Source organism: Eutrema salsugineum, unplaced genomic scaffold (assembly GCF_000478725.1).
Source record: "Eutrema salsugineum unplaced genomic scaffold, Eutsalg1_0 scaffold_6, whole genome shotgun sequence".
Taxonomy (NCBI): Eukaryota; Viridiplantae; Streptophyta; class Magnoliopsida; order Brassicales; family Brassicaceae; genus Eutrema; species Eutrema salsugineum.
The window spans coordinates 2,965,934-2,986,023 of NW_006256547.1; the positions used below are offsets into that span (position 1 = coordinate 2,965,934).

Below are 20,090 nucleotides of genomic sequence, written 5' to 3' on the forward strand. Positions count from 1 at the left end.
ATGCATGCCTTAATACTCTTTTTTTTCCTAACGTTGTCTTAAGGATTGTGGGGTTGTAACTTGTAAGTCTACCGCTCTTTCTGATGTCTATATATGTTTGAGATTTTGATTCGTTTCACTTGATGCCTTGTGAAATCCCCGAACAAGTGTTTATACATTAGTTGATTGTTTGGTCGGTCGTATGTAGAACATTCCAAAAACTTTAATCTGCTTATTATATTCCCATGTAGGTTGTGAATTTTCGTCATTAAGATTCCTTGATTTGCTAATTGATCAGATTGTATGTATATCTTTTGACATAAAGATGCCTTCCTTAGTTAGGAAAACATGCACAAAACATGCACAGTTCTCGGCTAACTTTCTTCTGCTTGTGTAGGAGTTCAGAAGATGTTATAACAACTCTCAACAAGAATCTTTCCCTCTCTCTCTCTTGAAAGCTTTCTACAATGGCTGAAGACCGAAGAAAAGTAGTCATGAGATGGGACATCGACATATTAGTAAGGATTTTCAAGAACTATTTTACTTTCCTTGAGTTGACTTGTGTATTAGCTCATGTCTGTAGAAGATGGCGTGCAGCTTGCTGCGATCTCACTTTTTGGAACACGCTCGATCTATCTCACATGAGATCTTCTTTCATCAAGATCCCGCAGGAGCCATATGTGTACGTGGAGAGCCGCTCTGATAAGCAGCTGACTCGGACCTTGAAACTCTCCATGAGTCTTAGCAAGAGAAACACAAGGACCTTGATTTTCAATTACAACTTGTTACCGACGGCTGACATGGGTCTTTACACCGCAAAAAGGTGTATTTACTTCTCATCACTATCTCATTTGATTGCACCGTAGCCAAATAATATTTTACCGTTGAATTAAGCGATCAATAATTTGCTCTACTCAAAATTGTTGCAGGTGTCCAGATTTGAGACGCTTAGTGCTACCAGGTTGGTACAGACTGATGAAGAATAAGGGTTTATTCAATGCCATAAGATTCTGCAAAAACCTAGAATCACTGACAATGCCAAGCATCCCGCACCCGAATTTTGTCTTTTCATCGATCGCCAAGAACTGCAAGAACTTCAGAGAGCTTAAGGAAATGGGACCCATCGAGCTCTTATTCGCCCAAAACCTCGTCCAGATCCTCCCGAACATCAAAGTCCTCAGCCTCAGATGCAATTCCATTGACCGAGATGCCCTCATAAAAATCTTGGATGAACTAAAAAGCCTCGAGGTTCTCAACATTTCTCATTCTTACCTCGTGGTCCAAAAGCTGGAGAAGAATAAGAAGAAGCTCAATATTGTGAAGGAAGTTGACGATGAGATAATGGACAAGGCCTCGAAACTTAGGCAGTTTGTGACTTGTATGAAGCACGAGACTTGTGTCATGTGTCAGAGGACAGAGAAAGACGAAGGGATCATGAGGTGGTATAAGTATGAAGAAGGGCTATGGAAAGCAGATGAAATAAACTCCCTTCATCTCTAAATTGGATGTCTTTTTGCAATTATTTGCATATTCCTTGGAGACCCCTATTCCTTGATATGGAAGGTACCTTCCTTTTAGGTCTACCTTTTTTATCTTTTTTTTGTACTTTTATGATTTCTTGTCTGGTGTAGTCTCTTTGTTGTTATATAAACAAACAAATAAAACATCCGTTGTTTTAAAAACTTTTTTTGGTCAAATGATATTCTACTAATATATAATTTACCTATCCAATATGTCGATCTGTTGAAAATGATTTATTTGTTCCAAAAAAATTCCACCAAAAAACTTCTTTGTTTTCATCCATAATCATAATTAACAATATTTTTAATTATATGTATAAAAGCTATAGCCAAATATTGATATTTTAATGGAATAGAATATCTATATGTGGTTAAAAATTTGTGCACGAATATGTAGTTTAGAATAAAACTCAAAATGAAATTATTTTTCTTTTACAAACAAAAAATGTTATTCAACTGTTATTATTACATAGAAAAAAAATATTGATTATAGAAAAAATCGAACGTGCTGATCCAAAATGAAAACAAATAAAATTTGACTAGGAACTAAATGAAAATGTTGATAAGATAAAATCGTTTTTACAATGCATGCATGTACTTGATTTCTATTGGTAAGAGAATCAGACTAAAGAGGTAGGTGAAATCATATCAGACCAGTGCCCTTGTTCCATTCGTATATAAAAAGGTAACGTTCTTTAATCTTAAAAGAGTCGCCGCCACCATTTCTCCAAGGTTCTTCACTTATCCCCTCCTTGTCGTTTCAGGGTATGGCTTTATACTCTTTTGATACCTTATTACTTGTGAGATTGTGAGATCTATGCATGTGCAGTTATTAGCTAGGTTTCTGTTCGCAATACTGCGGGTAATAAGATCTGTTTCTTACGAGAATCCCGTTGTGTTTTTTTTTTAAGCGATATTAGCTCGAATTCTTTGCAATACTTAATATTAGATTCGTTACATTTTTAGGTTTTTGTGAGTCAATTACTGTCTTAGATTCTGATTCGTTTTGCAGTTAGATATTAATATTATTATTGGGGATGCTTAATTGTTTTCATGATTTTCCATGCCTTGCCGCGCGTTGTTGGATTGAAGAAATTATTATGTTGTTTGAATTCGATTTAGAGCTTTTGGTTATGCCTTTTGAAGTTTGCATGACTTATATATAGATAGAGAATCATTTCAATATGATTTTGTTGATTTTCAGTCCATTCATATTGAAATTTACTATCACCGAACACGGCATAAATGTACATGTTCTTAATACTGAAATCTGCTTATTAAGTATTCAATTGTAGGTATTTTGAAGTTCATCTTGATAATTAATTTTTTGATTTCCATATAGATGCCTTCCTTAGTCGAAAGAAAAAAAAAACCTAAAAGAGATGTCTTTCTTACTCCGTATAATTGTCTTCTGCTTGTTTAAGGGTTGTGAAGATGTTATAACAACTCTCTACAAGAATCTCTGTCTCTCCTCTTGAAAGCTTTCTCAATGGTATTCAAAGGATGGGAAAATCTGGACACTGACATACTAGTGATGATTTTTAAGAAGTATCTTAGCCTCGATGAGTTGACTTCTGGAGTAGCTCATGTCTGTAGAGGATGGCGTGTGGCTTGCTGCGATCCCATTCTGTGGAACACGCTCGATTTATCACACATGAGATCTAACTTCTTCGAATTGTCATGTAAGCCATATGTGTACGTGGATAGCCACTCTGATAAGGCACTGACTCGGATCTTGAAACTCTCCATGAGTCTTAGCAAGAGAAACACAAAGACCTTGATTTTCCATTACGACTTGTTTCCCAATGGTGACATGCTTACTTACACCACAAGAAGGTATATTCTCTTTTTCCCGTCTTATATTGAACAGAAAATTATTATCCTATCATGGCTCTTTTCAGTAGCATGAAACTCAAGTTGCAGATTTGGAAATGCAGTATCACCTCTATACATTAATAATACTAGATGTATAGATAAATTAATTTCTTCGGTCTCCAATTATGTTTTTGACGTAATTAATATCTCTATCTCTATCAATGAATAAAAGATGGCTGAAAATTGGAATTTTATAGTGCCTTGTGCCAAAAAAATCACTGTTTAACCGAGCAACAATTTTCCTTGCTCAATTGTTGCAGGTGTCCAAACTTGAGACGCTTGGTGCTACCATCTTGGAACAGACTAACAGAGAGGAGTGTATGTGATGCAATAAGCTACTGTAAGAAACTAGAGTCACTAACAATGCCAAGCTTGGTAAACCCGCATTTTGTCTTCTCGGCGATCCGAGAGAACTGCAAGAAATTCAGAGAGCTCAAGATAATGGGTCCCATCAATCTCTTCTGCATCCAGAACCTCGTCTGCCTCCTCCCGAAGCTGGAAGTCCTCAGCCTCAGATGCAACTCTATACACATAGATGCGCTCGCAAAGATCTTTGAGAAAATGAAAAGACTCGAGGTTCTCAATATTTCTCATTCTTACATCGAGTTTGGGGAAGATACGACGACGGAGATTCCATGGAGAACGAAAATAGAGAAGGCCTCGCAGTTGAAGCAGTTTGTGGGTTGTGTGGATCCTGGGACTTGCGTCATATGTCAGTGGACGGAGAAAGATGAAGGGTTCATGAACTGGAATATGTATGATGATGATGGGCTATGGAAAGAAGACGAAGTAAGCTCTCTTCATCTCTGAAATTTTACTCTCTTTTTTTTTTTTTCTTTTTTCGTGTCTTTTGGGAACACTTTTTGTTTTTGTCAATTTGTCTTTTGGGAACTATTTACATGATTCTTGTTGTGCAAGGTACCTTTCTTTTTGAGTTGTTCTTTTTTGTATCGTCTTTTGTTTTATAATGTGGCGTGGGTGGCTGTATTGTGTGTGTGTTCTTGTCGGCAGGCAAATACAAGTATTTGTCTTTGTACCAAAATTGTTGTTCTCAATATATCAAAGCCCTAACCAGATTTAGGAACATGACTAAAATTTTCTATATTTGGTTTTATTTTTATCACTGTATTTTGGGGCTGTTGAACCAAGCTGGCCTGATCTAGGATGCTTCTCATGGCAATTAAAGGTCAGATCTCCGATATTTCTCATATAATATTCACTATTAAATCCAAATTATCATCAAATTTGACTCCAGTATCGAGTTTAGGGTTTGGTTAATTAATTAGTTAATCATATGTTGAATGTCAGTGATATAATATAGGTGGGCTAATGAATCTGATTATTGCTAAATTTCTCTTTAGAGCTCAATTCCTAATGACAATTATTGTACTAGCAATAAAACATGGTTAGTCGTCTAGTCGTAATAGTTTGTGCCAGTGTGGATACGTGCTCGCGTATGGATATTAGCAATCTAATATGATGATAATCTATATAAATATTTGATACTCCTATCCTAGTGTGATCATCTTTCTTGTCCAACTTTGGTGTTCGCTTTTTCTAATTAGTACTTAATAAATTTTCCATTCTTTTGTGAATGAGTGTATCCAGTCTGCTTTAGTCATCTTTGGAGTTGCTTTGGTATTTCCACTTTGTTCTTTTGCTTTCTTCTGATGGGAAAGTTGCATCAACAAAAGCACCAATGAAATTGTAGTGTACTCAAATTAAGTATATTAAACATTATTAGCTCATTCCCCCCCCCCCCAAAAAAAAAAAAAAAAACTGACAGCAAAATGGAAGAAGAGACATGTCTTTCTCATTAGTCATGATATAATTGACAAATATAACCGTTTGTAATTATTTGTTCTTCTGAATAATCAAGGGACAACCAAACAATTTTGATATAATACTATTTTTTCCATACTTCAAAATAATACGTCAATTTTTTTTTGAAGAACTATTTTAAATTTTCATCACCTTTCATTTAGTATATAAACTGTGGTATACATACTTTATAAAGCCTCTATGTTTCTTATTCAGAAAAAGGTGGAAGAAGATGAAATTATTGGCCAAAAAAAATAGATACAACTAGTTAACGGGGCCGTTTAGATTGTCTTTCCACTTTAGTTGGTGAAATTTATATTTTTGGTAGCTATATTAATTAGTGGCATTAAATCGAAATCGAATCCATTCCTTGAAGCAGAGTGGGTCCAAGAATGTAGCTCAAGTGTTTTGAAGACGTGAGGCTGAGAAATAATCAGGAGACGTAAAAAGGGAGGACATGACCAAAGGTGGTACATAACACACGTATGACTCCTCCTCACTTTTCTGTCCACAAATTTTTCTTTTTTTTCTTACGCAAAACCTACCACCATTTTCTCTCCTTTTTCCGATTATTCGTTATTACATCAATTTATGCGGAGATAGTACGTGTCTTGTATGTTAAACTTAAATTTCTGTTCTGTTGTTTTTTTCTTGTTCTGTTGTTTGCGACTGAAAAAGTTTCTAATGAGTCCGGCCGTGACAAAAATAAAACATTCCACAATCTTAAGTTGAAAGTTGAAACACATGATGATACATTGTTATCCTTGACAGTTACATACCAACATACTAACATAGACGCAACGTATGAATACTTATGTTAAGTCGTATTTGTTGGTGGGAAATTTTGGTCAGTGAATCTGTTCAAAAAAAATTAAAATTCCCTGCAAGAAAGATTTGATTACGTGGCAATGGTTTTCTTTTAAGATATCAGTATAGTTTTGTTAAAATATCAAAAGAGTGGTTTTATAAAAATTACATGCCTCAACCTAACATTGGGTTAAGTGGTGGATATGTCTACTACTTGGAGCTGTGGAAGTTAGTTTGAGCAAGAACAAAAAGAAAAAAAAAATTGTGTAAATGCAGTGAAGGCTACCAACCAAAAAAAAAAAAAAGCTACAGTCTTTTTCAATCGTATCTTCAAAAGTTTTTAAATTTTCTAACAACAAAATAGTTTAAATCACATCCTAAATGCCAACCATTTTATAACCTAACCGGACACTCAAACACTTAAATAACAAACTCTCTAGTATCTTAATTAGTTTCTTCACCACTCCTAATTATTTCACTGTTTTATTCTTAAGTCTTAACTGTTTAATAAGTTAATTAATGTACTTTTCGAACAATTTCAATCTTATGGACAGTGAAGTATTCTCACTTATGATAGTCGAGATCAATGTGGAGGCGTTACCACCTATTTAACATTGTTCGTCCTTTCGCTTACTTCGAATTCCATCAATTCAATAGAGTTCTTCCATGTTTGGCTATACGAGTAGCCACGACAAGTAATCATCACACTTTCTTACCTGAAATAGAATTAAACGGGACCCTTTCTCTGACATTACATAAGAATGGATAAAATCAAATCATACGTGGATTGGTAAAAAAGCCATATTTACTGGGGAGACAAAACCATATTAAATGAATACTTTCTATAACAATATAATAAAAAAAACAAAATTATTTGAATGGGATTGGTTTTCGATTGGTCCGAATCCCCAGAAGCAACAGTCATTCTCTGTTTTCATATGAACACTCTTCATCCTCAGAAGCAGGAAGAAGAAGAAGAAGAAGAAGAAGAAGATGAAGCAGCAGCAGCGAGATACGAATGGGATATTTCTCTCTCCACCGTCGTCTCTTCTTCCTCCTCCGCCTCTGACGTCATCGGAGCTATTGAGTTCGACCCGACCGATAACATCCTCGCCACCGCCGGAATTTCTAGAAAGATTCGTTTTTACGGTCTCCCTTCTCTCTTACGGGCCAACGCCGGAATCTCCGGAGGAGGAGGAGGAGTCTCATTCGTCGATCATACCACCGCCTGCGAGTATTACATCTGTACGCCGGCGAAGCTCAGTAGTCTCCGATGGAGACCCGGGTCGGGCGGTCGGGTCATCGGGTCGGGAGATTACGACGGCGTCGTCACGGAGTACGACCTCGAGAAAAGGACGCCCGTTTTCGAGAGGGACGAGCACGGTGGCCGACGCGTCTGGAGCGTGGATTACACGCGACACGGTGGCGCCGCCGCTGTGGGAGCGTCGGGATCGGACGACGGGACTATGCAGGTTTGGGATCCGAGGTGTCCGCCGGAGGAAACTGTCGGCGTTGTCCGACCGGCCGGACATTGCCGGAGCGCCGTTTGTTGCGTTGAGTTCGATCCTTCCGGCGGACCCGCGGTGGCCGTTGGATGCGCTGATCGGAGAGGGTACGTGTACGACATGAGGAAACTCGTTGACCCAGCGTTGACTTTGCAAGGTCACTCTAAAACGGTGTCGTATGTGAGGTTCCTCGACGGTGGTACGGTGGTGACGGCAGGCACGGACGGATGTCTGAAGATGTGGAGCGTGGAGGACGGGTGCGTGATTCGCACGTACGAGGGGCACGTGAACAGTCGGAACTTCGTGGGGTTGTCTGTGTGGAGAAACGGCGCGCTGTTTGGTTGCGGATCGGAGAATAACAGGGTGTTCGTGTACGATAAGAGGTGGGGGAAGCCGGTTTGGGTAGACGGGTATGAACCGGTTGGTATTTCTTCTGGTTCGGATAAGCGGTTCGTGAGTAGCGTTTGCTGGAGGCAATCAGGTGTGGACCAGTGCACGCTAGTGGCTGCGGGATCTGATGGAGTATTGCAGGTTTACGTGGGCAAAAGAAAGCCTTAGCTATAGAGTATTATTCTTGTTAATTTATATCATTACTATCTTTTACGAATTATGATGCTTCTTCTTGATTTTTTTTACTTTTTCAAATTTAATTTCCTACCTGAGATTTTGCTGCAGTTGTGACTTGTGAGAGCGTTCGATCTGTCTTGATTCTATTTATAAAGGATTTTTTTAGTTATTATACATTTTCTTAAAAATGTAATTGCCATGTTTTTTTTTTGCTGTTAACCACAAGTTTTAAGTCTTTGATACATCATATTCTTATTCCATTTATTCATATTTGAGAAATAAGTCTTTATGTTTGATTACGATTACAGAAGTAGCTACTAGTTTGTTGGCAGATAGATACATAATAAATTTAATTTGCCTTCGTCTACAATAATATATCAATGCGCCTAACAAATTTTGGTAGCCGTGATACATTATTTTATATAGATATCTATCTATTTAGAATCTATAATCACGGGACAGTTATTTGCATATTGGAGGTTTGCACAGCATATGATATAATTCATGAAAATGAGAAATGCCTGTAAAGTTGGGATTAATCAGAGTTTAATTCTTATTTTTCTTAGTCTGAGTTTGATTCTTGTTTAGTAATATCCTATTTATCAGATCACTGTTGGATTAATTATAATTTTGACTCAATCAACAAAAAAAAAAGTAAAAACATTTTGAACTTTCATATATGAGAACATAATCTTGCATGTAAACTACATTTATGTAAAAGCTTGCTGATCAGTAGAATCGGCTGCTGGTCTTGAAGTCTCGCTGACTAATTAGGTACCTCCTCTCGTTCCTCGGAACTAAAAAAGTGAGACTACATTCTCCTTATATTGAGTGTTGTGTCATTTTCTTTGATTAAAAGATCAATATTTATGTATAGAGAAGAAGAAAAAAGGTTGATTTATGCACACATTGCTTGACAACTTTCTCTCGACTTAGTTTAAAAATTTCAGTTTCGAACTTTTTGTATGCATTAACAAAAATAATGATGTCCTACGAGGGTGTTTTCAGACAGACAAAGTAGATGATTTCTAGAGATACCAAAGACAAAACAGTTGAATGTAGTAATTTCAGATGACGAAAGAACATAGATCTCTATTTAGTCTGTGGTAATCAAAGTCTCCAACAAAAGGGATCACCAAACAAAACATTCAAAAATCAAAATCAAACAAACGAAAATTCTCCAAACTTGAAAAGTCTTACATTCCAGTGAATGCCTTCTTTCCAAAGGCAGATGCGCCTGCAGGGATCACCTTCAGCACATTGAACCTCACAGTCTTAGATAAAGGCCTGCAATAAAACCCCAAGCAAATCAGATCGCTCCCATATCTGATGAAAATCGTATAAAAAAAAGCATAAAGACACTGTTTTTCCATACAATCTAATGAATTACCTGCATTGGCCAATGATGACATGATCACCTTCTTTGACACGGAAGCACGGTGAGACATGGGCAGGGATATTAGAATGTCTCTTCTCATATCTGACGAAAGAGTAAGGAGATCAAGGTATTTTTTAGCATTGATGTAATAAATCTTTGGGCTCTATCAAGAACAGAGGTTAACACACTCGTACCTTTGATACTTCTTCACAAAATGGAGATAGTTCCTGCGGACGATAATGGTTCTCTGCATCTTGGCACTGTGGCAAGTACCAGCTAAGATACGACCTCTAATAGAAACAGTTCCAGTGAATGGACATTTCCCGTCGATGTAACTTCCTGTTCCACAGGAAAACAAAGCACGTTTACAAAACAGTGTCTGAATGCTTTTTGATAGTTTCACATTTCAAATACCGTCAAAGCAAGCACTCAATGGATCTTCTGATCCACACCAACCAAAAAAGACACTAACTGATAGAGAACAGATTTATCACAGATCAATTGTGAAGAGAGAGAGATGCAAATTTATAAACAGAAAACTTGGAGAACCCACTTTTAACAGCCTAATTAGCTAGACTATTTCGAACTTTTGACACTTAAAATGGATCAGCAATAAGAAACTAAGCATAAAAAACAAACCTTCAATGGCGTCACGAGGAGTCTTGAAACCCAAACCAATGTTCTTCCAGAAACGGTTTCCACCTTTTCCAGGCCTCTTGCCTTTCCCAGATTTCTTCGAGCTAAAACACACACATAAAACCGTTGATCATTAAGGACAAATTCGAAAAGAAAAGGATTTATACAAGTAGCTCAGAGTAATTCCACTAAAGAAAAGATTCATTTTTAGTCGTGAATTACCTAAGGAAAACCTTGGGTTGCTTAAGAAAAGCTTTCTCAGTCTGCAAGAGAAAGAAGCGAATGAGATTCGTAAAGAATAAAAGAAATATATGAAAGAAATAGAGAGCAACGAAAACGAACCTGCTCAGCCATAGCTACTGGTTAGGTTGCTGCTGCTCTCCGCTGAAGAATTTGAGGCAAAGGATGTGTAAGAGTTGCGAAAGGCAGCGACTGAAAAACTCAAAGCAATGATGCTCCGGACAAAACCCTAATTTCCAAGATCTCTCTTTAGCTGGGTTTGGGCCTTCTATTTTATGGCCCGTGAGTTACATTTTATTTTATATTATTTCTATATGTTCTTGAAGTTGCATAGCCTTAAGCCCATAATTTGTTCCGAGACCTTAAGAGTGGTCAGCTAATAGCCTAGTAGTACTGAATTAATCACATTCAAAGGAAACTGTATTTGAATATTTCAATAATTTATGGGACCATTTACGATAGGGATGCGATCATAAATTACGCCATAAAGAAACAACATACTCTATAAAGGAAGGTTTGATCAAAAACAAACGCACCCCCAAATTAATATAAGATGTTATATGATATCATAAATTTCTATGTTGCAAATTACATCCACAATAAGCAAATTAAAAAAACATATAAATGAACCCTTTTTTGTTTATTTTCCATATTAAATAAAAAATGAAAACCATTACAGCAACACCACATTCGTTGTTTTTTTATGGATATGAGTAAATCACATGCACCCAAATAGCTTTTTCGGAGTAGTTCCAGTTGCACGGTACTTGGCAGCTAATTCCTCGGCCTTGAGAACCTCTTCTCCACGTCTAGCTTCGATCATCGCTCGCTTCTCTTCTGCTTGCTTGTGAATTTGAGCTATCTTGTTCTTCATCAACTCCACATACTCTGCCTTCTTCTTCTCTAATTGCTCCTGTTGTTATTTGCAATTCCACAATTGAAAGAAAAAATACAACTAATCCAGAAACGTCTAAAAGTCTCCAACTAAATATATGTAAAATGTATTTCAAATAAAAAATCTGAAAAGTGAAATATAATATACCTCCATTTTCTTGAGCTCAGCTTCCACAGCTGCTTTCTTGTTGTTTTCCCATGATCCAATTGAAGAAAGCTTCTTCTCAGCTCTGTAAGAAACATTTTATTCATCTCTCACAACTCAATTCTAAGGCAGATGTTAGTCTAATCTATTGGTTTAATCGCAAGAATTTAACCAGGTCTTTGACTGTTTCGAAGTTGGTTTTTAGAAGCCGAGCCGGTTATATTTAGACTGTGGATAAAAGTTAAATAAGTAAAAAAAAAGAAAAGTTACTTGTTCTCCACTTTGCATTTCTCAGCCTCTTCCCAAGCTTTGATTAGTGACATCCTCTTCTCTGTCTCAACTCTAGCCAGAACAGCATCTTCACTCCCCAAATATTTTAAGCAAATACAATTATTAATCAGAGTATGTAGGCAAATAAGAGACAGTGATAAACACGCACGTCCATATACAACCTTTTAAACCAACTGCCTGATTTTATACAAACAACCATAATTAAACGAGAGCATTACCACCTAACTTATCTATGCCCAATATAAAAAAGCACTACGGTAATTAACCAATTAATTAATTATTCCGCAAACATTATACGTACTGTTTGATTACTGTCTCCAGGCTGATTTATAGCTTTATACATACACGGTTACCTTTGTAATTATTTTCCTTTAATTTTTAGGTTATATAATGCTTTAAATTAAATCATGAAGCTGTTTGGTTAGTTACCTCGGTTAACCGATCCTTCTTTCCTTTCTTCCTCTGCTTCTTCTGCCACAACACAAACATAAGAGAATAGCAATAATTTTCGGTCATTCTTGTCCCAAACTTAAAATTGACATACGGATAAAATCTCGAAAGTTTTTTGTCAATCTTTTTTCCTAGAAATAGATTCAAAACTCTGTTCTTAATCTTGCAACAAAATATGTTTGAAACGTTATCAGTAATAGTCTTGAATAGTCAGGTGTATATTTGACTGTGATCATTATATAAATAGAAAATATATATTGGTAGAAGTTTTTTTCCTCTTCTTTCAGCCAACTTGAGTAATATACTGTTTTTAAAATTGATAAAGAAAATTAGTAATTACTTGCGGCGACGGGAACAAGAGCCTTGGAGTCCTCTAGCTTCTCCTCAGCAGGCGCAGGAGATGGAAGAACCGGAGGTGGAGCCACAGGCTTCTCCTGTGGAGCAACATCTGCCTCAGCAACAGGTTTTTCCACCGGAGCCTCCGGTGATGAAACTGGTTCCGACACGGTCTCCGTCACCTTCTTTGGTTCCTCTTCGGCCATGTCGTATATGACGTCGTAAGGTATAACAACTAAAGATTAATTACAAAGAGACAAGGAAAAAGAATCTGAAGATAGAATCAGAATGATCCAGAAGAAGTCTGGTTATGTAAGAGAGAGAAGGCGAGGAGAGAGAGGGAACAAAATATTTTGAGAGATCAGCTGTCGATTTTTCTTATAAAAAACTGAGCTGGAATTGTTTGGTAGTGATGTTCTGTTCCTCGTTGTCATAAAATGACTCGCCTTCTTTTCGTTTTATTTGTTTTCTTCTAAATTTAGTATCATTAACGCACGATCATTAATATTAAAGATAAATTACAACTACATCCACATCTTAGTTATATTCACATTTCAACCCCAATTCTCTTTCTTATTATTATTACTCTAAATTTATTAATTTATCTCCTTAGAAGATATCAGGGATTTGTAATTGCTTCAACGGTGATAGCGTTACAGTTGTCACTAATTGTTTGATTCGCATATAAGGAAATAAACGTTATGTGGTTCTCTACAATTTCAGGCAAGCTTTGGTGCTCAAATTTGAAATGCTTTTAAAGTACAGGATTAAACGGCAAATCAGTAAGTCTTGAAATGATAAGAATGGGACCCATCGTGTGTTAATTCAGGTTTTATTAAAGTGATTCTTAGAAACACGGAACCGATCAGAACCGGTTCGCTACTCAGCACAAATATCATCAAACCGGGTCATATTCGATGTAAGATTCAAAAACAGAATGTAGTAACTAGTAAGTAATTAAGGAAAACCGGAATGCTATTAATTCTTATTTTGTTTTTTGTTTTTTGGTTTATTTGTTATTCCCAACTTCAAAGGGAACACCGAATCACCAACTCCCATGACGTCATCGTCATATGAGGTTAATAAAAAGGTTTACTGAGAAAAAAAAGATAGTATAACTACGTTACGTTACTTATGTTATGTAGCCCAAAAGGAGACTCTTTATAACTTGTAACATTTCTTTACGCGCGAATCTTGTTTCTTATCGAAACCGTAAAGTTTTATCGTTCATGTAAAATGCCAAAGTTAAGTTTAGAATGCATTAACCATGGTAGTTGCTAAATCCGGAATGTTATTAATATTAATGATTCTATGACAGAACTCAGAAAGGTAACACCAATAATTGTCTTCCTATTTTTTCCTTCAATTGACAGTATCTGATAGTATACGGTTTAGGTTAGGTACTACTTAATACTTGATTTATTTCCTTCGATGTGTGATATTCTGATAACTTACAGTTTTTGACCTCCGCTATTACTCACGCTAATCTTTTATTTTTAAGGAAACTTTTATCGTAAAAAAAGATAGTTATTATTTCTGCGAAAGATAGGTTTTCTTTAAAAAAAGGTTTTAAAATAGATTTATTATTTAGTTTCGTATTGCCTACGTAATTGTGGTAGTTGGCTACCAAGTCACTCAACAATGTTGTTTCTTATTTGAATGTAAATAATTTCTTGATTTGATGGGTTCTTCTATTTTTTGTCACTATTATTTTTCTGACAAAGAAGTTCTTATATTTTCTAACATTATCTTAAATTTTATTCCACATATAAAATGGAAAAATACAAAACTACATAGCCAGATAAAGATTAAAGACAACTTAACCGAATATTAGCTAAAGTTTTATTGGTTCAGTTCGGGTTGGATTCAATTTAATTTGGTTGTTCCTTGAAAATGTTTAACTCTTAGTTTTGTTACAGTGTGTTGAACAACTAATATTACATTATAAATTATTCAATGATTTAGCGTTCTGATTGTGAAATCAAGATGACAAAAATTTACGAATTCTAATTTTCAATAGAGTTCTTATTTCTTAGCTTCTTCTTCCTTCTTCTCTTCCTTCTTCTCCTCTTTCTTCTCCTCTTTTTTCTCTTCCTTCTTCTCTTCTTTCTTCTCCTCTTTTGCCGGTCCGACCGATATCAAATCGACTTTACCGACCTTCTTCAGCTTCTTTACCACCGCAACCGCATCCATCATACCGATCACCGTTAATTTTTGCTCCTTCATATCCGCTGCTATCGAATCAACTCCTGCTTAACATAATCATCAAATCCTCTACTACTTAGCATAATTACATTTTATCATTAGCATAATCACATTTTATCATCTTTAGTCATATATTCATTGTTTTGAGTCTACTGAAAATGGAACACTTCAATCAGTTTTGTTATCTTACTTACTATCCCATCACAATCTGTAATTTCATAAGGCAGATCACATTCACACACACACACACGAATTTCTGAGTTTCCTTAATACGTTTTCGTCTAGGCCCATATAGTTATATGGGCCTCTAAATTTAAATAGCCCCCTACAATTTGTTCTTCACCGTTAAAAAAATATTAACTCGTTGACAATATGTCAAAATCCGAGAAGCTCAAATCAAATTATCTAAGCCCTCAAACGCTGACGCCATTATACAATTAGTAATCAAACCATATAGTTAATTTTAGCCGAAAATGGTAGTATATTGACTGAAAAAAAAAACAGCAGCAAACTTGCTAAATCTTTTTTTTTTGGTCTTCAAATCCTGAAAAAAACTAGAGTAAATTAAAATAACGACTACGGAGCAAAAACAAAACCCAGAAAAGAGAATCGAATATGAGTTGAAGATAATTAAGGAAAAGAAGTAGTGATGATAATCACCGAAGATATCAGCTGCAGCTTCTATGGCTTTCTGCTTGGTCCTATCATCCGTCATGGTTAAAACCTTCAACACCACTTTCTACAAAAATAAAAAACTAAGAGTAGAACACGATTTCGATGAAAGAGATAAATCATATTCAATTTTGTAATTAAATGAGAACAAAAAAAACCTGAGCCATTTCGTGTGTGATCTTGGAGAAGTAAGGAAGAGTCAGAGATCAGATCGAGAGGAAAGAGTTTGATTAAAAAAAAAAAAAATTGTGATGAATAAAAGAGAGAATTGGGTAATGAGTGATTATTGACAACAAAAATTTGTGGTGGCTTTTGGTAAAGGGTGAGATATGTGACGTATGGACAGCTCTGCAATATTCTTACTACGCCTACTTTTCTAAAGTCGCTTTGCTTCGTCTTTATTAATGTTTTGGAAAATTGTTATAAGATGAGAAGGAATTTGCAAATTAATTAGGAAAACAAGAAGTTAACATCTAGTTTTGCATCAAGTGGTATTTTAGTCCTTGTTCACTAGATGTGTTCATACGTTTGTAATTGTAAATACACACACTTCTCTCACTTCTTCTTTTCTTAACTTTTTTTTTGATCTTTTACCGTTCACAAATATTTTAGGGTGGACAAATAGTTTTTGTCTTTGTTTTGTTTATCTTTATTTAACAACTCGGGACACAAGGCTTTCATTTCTATTAATAAGAGTTTACTAGCCTACTAGGGTTGAACATATTGAAACAAGTCTTTTGCAGTATGATATATTTGGGTTTATTATTTTCTCAGATTATTTTTTCTCTAATCTACGAGATAGGGCCTTGGAAGGGCTCAGTTTATTTACTAATGTGGCCATGAATGTAAGAGAAATACGACCTTGGGTGATAGATAACAATGAAGAATAATTTTCTTGTTTATTTTACATGATACTGTATTTAAGAAGTTGGGTTAAAGAAGAATCTAAGATTTTTCTTTATGGTAGACCTAATCCGGTTAGAGTTGATCAGTATGCATAGACGAGGACACATGTATCATACGATACGTAGGATGAAACTACAAAACTGATGTTACTTTTTTCCCTTAATTACAGCATTTGTTTTTATTCTCTCTTTGTTACAGGAAAATTTTAAACTATCCATAATTTGTGCTGAGATGGGATTTTACCAATTACAGACCGACGTTAGAATAATTTCTAACAAACAGAAATGTAGAGATTAGAGAACACTACCCTTTCTAAACAAATGTCATTATAAATTACTAGTTATTGTTTGATGAAAAAGAACTAGAAGCAGTGAGCTAAGCTAATTTCTCTTTTCGCATTCTAACAAGAAAAATGGACCACCCAGCCGTTCATCCATTACAATCAATGACTAATCGTAGATGTGACCATCGACTAATCTTATACTCTTATACACATAAAGACGACAAATATATAAATAAAGTGAGTATACATTGTAATTATAGTAAGAGACAGATACATGTCTTACAGCCCACACAAGGTTTCTTTCCCCGAGAAGATAAAAAAAATGTTTTCATGTCGTCTTCCCGCATGAATTTATATATTACACACACATATGCACATGCTATAGATCTTCATATTCGTTAACAACATTGAGAAAAAACAAACACATGGACATTAAAGAAGATGACGAGTCTCCAGTTGTGAGACCTACGGAACTTCAACTTCATGATTCAGTTTATGCGAGAACAGGTAATTAAATCCATAATCATAAATCTTAACCATTAGCATGCGATTAATGACAGTATATGTAGTCTCTAATGATTACGTTTGAGTGTTTCTTGATAAAATAAAGGAACGTTGTGGACGGCGGTGGCACATATAATAACAGGAGTGATCGGAGCAGGAGTTTTGTCGTTGGCTTGGGCCACCGCCGAGCTCGGCTGGATAGGTGGTCCGGCAGCCATTATAGCCTTCGCCGGAGTCACACTTCTCTCTGCTTTTCTTCTTTCCGATTGCTACCTTTTTCCTGATGCGGACAATGGTCCCATCCGCCTCAACTCTTATTCTCAAGCCGTTAAAGTTTATTTAGGTCAACTTCAAAACTCAAGTTCCAATTTCCTTCACACAAAAGAAATTTTGTTTTACCCGCCGTATAGGTAGTTTAGCTAGGGTACTAGCTGACCACAAAAAAAAAAAAAGAAGAGTTTATAGACGTCACAGTTCGAATACCGGCGATAGAAAAATGGCTTTTGGTCATAGACTTTTGGTTACCAATTTTTCTTTTTATGTATATAAATTTATTTAGATGAGTAATTTAATTTTGCAGGGAAGAAAAATCAGATCGTATGTGGGGTCTTTGTATACATTGGCCTTATTGGTGTTGGCATTGCTTATACCATTGTGACTGCTACTTGCATTAGGTAATAAGTGTAAAGATACAATATTTTTGTTTTTCTTAGAATTTTTTTTAATATTGTATTGTTGAGTTTCTTCCATTTCATTACAGAGCAATTCTGAGATCGAATTGCTATCATAGAAAGGGACACAATGCAACATGTTCTTATGGAGACAAGAACAACTACTTCATGCTTTTGTTTGGTGTGATTCAGATCTTTTTGTCACAAACACCTAATTTCCACAACATGCTATGGCTCTCTGTTGTCGCTGCAATTATGTCTTTTGTTTACGCGTCCATTGGGCTCGGCCTGGCCTTTGGCCAAATCTTAGGTATATATAAGTCTCACTCTCTCGTATTTATAATTATTTTGCTATGTTGTTTCTGATACCAACCAACGTAACAAGTTAAAAAAAGATGAGTCAAGTTTACTTGTCAATTGTTATGAGACGGAAGAGTACCGTTGAATGTATTTTGTATGTGAGATGAAGAAAACCGGCAAATCGAAGGAAGTGTAAGGGGAAGTCCAGCAGAAAACAGAGGTGCAAAAGTGTGGTTAGTGTTCCAAGCTCTTGGGAACATTGCCTTTTCTTATCCTTACTCGATCATACTTCTTGAAATTCAGGTAAAATATCTAAAAGCCAGAGCATGAGTTTCTTCTTATCTTGTGATAAAGAAACCATTTTAACGTGGTTTGAATTATATATTAAGGACAGGACACATTGAGATCGCCACCGGCGGAGAAGCAAACTATGAAGAAAGCCTCAACAGCTGCGGTATTCATCACAACATTCTTCTACCTTTGTTGTGGATGTTTTGGGTATGCAGCCTTTGGAGATTCCACACCGGGAAATCTCTTGACCGGTTTCGGGTTCTATGATCCATTTTGGCTCGTGGATCTCGCAAACGCTTGCATTGTTCTTCATTTACTTGGTGCATATCAGGTATCCTATGTGTTTACGTTACATGTGAAATTTACATTTTTCTTTTTTTAGTATTTAAAACAAAATATTTTTGGTTAACTAGAAATGCATTCAAAAGAGCTTAATTTGATGTTTCCGTTTACAATTACAACAATACTAGAAGCTGAGGAGTTTGATTTGATATAACATGTTCAATTGTAAGAAAATTAATGATCATGATCGGAAACCTCCAACATATTTTTAACATATAAAATGGCAATTCAGGTATATAGTCAACCGATTTTTGCAGCCATGGAAAATTGGCTAACCGAGAAATACCCACAAAATAAGTTCATCACCAAATTCTACGGCCTGAAACTGCCGTTGTTACGGGGAGGAACGGTGGTGAGACTGAATCCAATGAGGATGTGTCTGAGAACAACGTATGTGGTGATAATAACGGGAGTGGCAATGGTGTTTCCATACTTCAATGAAGTGCTTGGTGTGTTGGGTGCACTTGGTTTTTGGCCTTTAGCTGTGTATTTCCCTGTGGAGATGTGTATATTGCAGAAGAAGATTATAGTTTGGACGCGACCATGGCTTCTTCTTAGAGGTTTCAGCTTTGTTTGCTTACTCGTCTCTCTCTTGGCTCTTGTTGGGTCTGTTTATGGACTTGTTGGAGCAAAACTCCGATGACCAAACAAAAATATACTAGATTTGTCTTTTTCTTATGACCGAGGCTTATTAAGAATGTTGTCATGAAGAAGTGTATCGCGTACAAGAGAATTGTTGCCGAGGCAATAACAGAACTCTATGAAGTAAAATGGGGCTTTTAAACTTATAATATATGAATTTGTATAAATATGACTCTTTGTTTGCCAAAAATAAAAAAAATAAATAAATAAATTGACTCTTTATCGATGGATCAAGCCAAAACTGAACATAATGCAAAACAATTCTATAAAAACAAAACATTCACTCACATTGATGACATTAGACATGTGAGGCTATCGATTACCAAACAAGTGTCTCGTCTCTAACATTATTTTTCTTTAATAGTTTTACTGAACTTTGATCATCTCGAGACATGCTAATTATAAAGACTAGTGAAAGTTGAATTCAGGATGTACTGGTTTTTGACATCTTGATTCCCTAAACAATGGATAGTCGATTAAGTTAAAGTGGGAGAAACTATATGGTAGCATTTTAGCCATGGGAGGTGCTTGTTGTCGGAGGTTTTATGGTATATTTTCAAAGTTTAAAACCAAGGAGCAACACAAGTAAGTGAGGATTGCGTAGTCTATTTAGCAAATTAAATTATCGGGAATATTTCCGTAAGTGATTCCAAACTTCCTCAACACTTTTCAGAACCAAGTCAGCGTAGCAAAAACAGAGTAAACGTTGCTAAGTTGTAGAAGAAGAAAAAAGAAGCAAGTTGTAGAAGAAGGAAGAACGTAGCATTATAGCTTGGATAAGAAGAAGTGGACTTAATTAGGCTTCTTAAATAGGACTTTTTTTAACTCCG

The 20,090-nt window shown here is 35.9% G+C and overlaps 7 protein-coding genes across 11 annotated transcripts; 4 read left to right on the forward strand and 3 right to left on the reverse strand.

Annotated features, from left to right (window-relative positions):
• Positions 1 to 446: 446 nt before the first annotated feature.
• Positions 447 to 1,479, forward strand: LOC18012082 (F-box/LRR-repeat protein At3g48880). Its single transcript, XM_006394573.2, has 2 exons — positions 447 to 802; positions 909 to 1,479. The coding sequence occupies exons 1-2, from the start codon at positions 447 to 449 to the stop codon at positions 1,477 to 1,479; spliced, it is 927 nt and encodes a 308-aa protein (XP_006394635.2).
• Positions 1,480 to 2,988: 1,509 nt separating this feature from the next.
• On the forward strand, positions 2,989 to 4,184 carry LOC18012296 (F-box/LRR-repeat protein At3g48880). Its single transcript, XM_006394574.1, has 2 exons — positions 2,989 to 3,335; positions 3,635 to 4,184. Exons 1-2 carry the CDS (start codon positions 2,989 to 2,991, stop codon positions 4,182 to 4,184), a joined length of 897 nt encoding a protein of 298 aa, XP_006394636.1.
• A 2,709-nt stretch (positions 4,185 to 6,893) lies between these two features.
• LOC18012551 (WD repeat-containing protein RUP2) lies at positions 6,894 to 8,269 on the forward strand. The gene has a single exon (XM_006394575.2). The coding sequence runs from the start codon at positions 6,941 to 6,943 to the stop codon at positions 8,063 to 8,065; it is 1,125 nt and encodes a 374-aa protein (XP_006394637.1). The 5' UTR covers positions 6,894 to 6,940; the 3' UTR covers positions 8,066 to 8,269.
• An 806-nt stretch (positions 8,270 to 9,075) lies between these two features.
• LOC18012552 (40S ribosomal protein S11-3) lies at positions 9,076 to 10,574 on the reverse strand. Its single transcript, XM_006394576.2, has 6 exons — positions 10,431 to 10,574; positions 10,311 to 10,351; positions 10,092 to 10,192; positions 9,647 to 9,791; positions 9,465 to 9,554; positions 9,076 to 9,361 (listed from the first exon to the last, which is right to left on the reverse strand). The coding sequence occupies exons 1-6, from the start codon at positions 10,440 to 10,442 to the stop codon at positions 9,271 to 9,273; spliced, it is 480 nt and encodes a 159-aa protein (XP_006394638.1). The 5' UTR covers positions 10,443 to 10,574; the 3' UTR covers positions 9,076 to 9,270.
• A 295-nt stretch (positions 10,575 to 10,869) lies between these two features.
• On the reverse strand, positions 10,870 to 12,878 carry LOC18012536 (remorin). Of its 2 annotated transcripts, XM_024151683.1 has the most exons (6): positions 12,795 to 12,878; positions 12,449 to 12,653; positions 12,088 to 12,129; positions 11,638 to 11,725; positions 11,371 to 11,452; positions 10,870 to 11,241 (listed from the first exon to the last, which is right to left on the reverse strand). In XM_024151683.1, the coding sequence occupies exons 1-6, from the start codon at positions 12,876 to 12,878 to the stop codon at positions 11,047 to 11,049; spliced, it is 696 nt and encodes a 231-aa protein (XP_024007451.1). In that variant the 3' UTR covers positions 10,870 to 11,046. The 2 variants fall into 2 exon arrangements, with proteins under 2 accessions (XP_024007451.1, XP_006394639.1); XM_006394577.2 differs by having other exon boundaries at positions 12,449 to 12,873.
• A 1,441-nt stretch (positions 12,879 to 14,319) lies between these two features.
• On the reverse strand, positions 14,320 to 15,717 carry LOC112083417 (heavy metal-associated isoprenylated plant protein 39). The gene is made up of 3 exons (XM_024151397.1): positions 15,480 to 15,717; positions 15,310 to 15,388; positions 14,320 to 14,693 (listed from the first exon to the last, which is right to left on the reverse strand). The coding sequence occupies exons 1-3, from the start codon at positions 15,486 to 15,488 to the stop codon at positions 14,470 to 14,472; spliced, it is 312 nt and encodes a 103-aa protein (XP_024007165.1). The 5' UTR covers positions 15,489 to 15,717; the 3' UTR covers positions 14,320 to 14,469.
• Positions 15,718 to 16,832: 1,115 nt separating this feature from the next.
• On the forward strand, positions 16,833 to 19,417 carry LOC18012537 (probable amino acid permease 7). 4 transcript variants are annotated; one of them, XM_024150904.1, is made up of 7 exons: positions 16,833 to 17,017; positions 17,121 to 17,357; positions 17,595 to 17,688; positions 17,775 to 17,995; positions 18,149 to 18,288; positions 18,380 to 18,607; positions 18,851 to 19,417. In XM_024150904.1, exons 1-7 carry the CDS (start codon positions 16,936 to 16,938, stop codon positions 19,259 to 19,261), a joined length of 1,413 nt encoding a protein of 470 aa, XP_024006672.1. In that variant the 5' UTR covers positions 16,833 to 16,935; the 3' UTR covers positions 19,262 to 19,417. The 4 variants fall into 4 exon arrangements, 3 of the variants coding, with proteins under 3 accessions (XP_024006672.1, XP_024006673.1, XP_024006674.1); XM_024150905.1 differs by having other exon boundaries at positions 18,155 to 18,288; XR_002897612.1 differs by having other exon boundaries at positions 17,775 to 18,288; positions 18,375 to 18,607; positions 18,851 to 18,895.
• Positions 19,418 to 20,090: the final 673 nt, after the last annotated feature.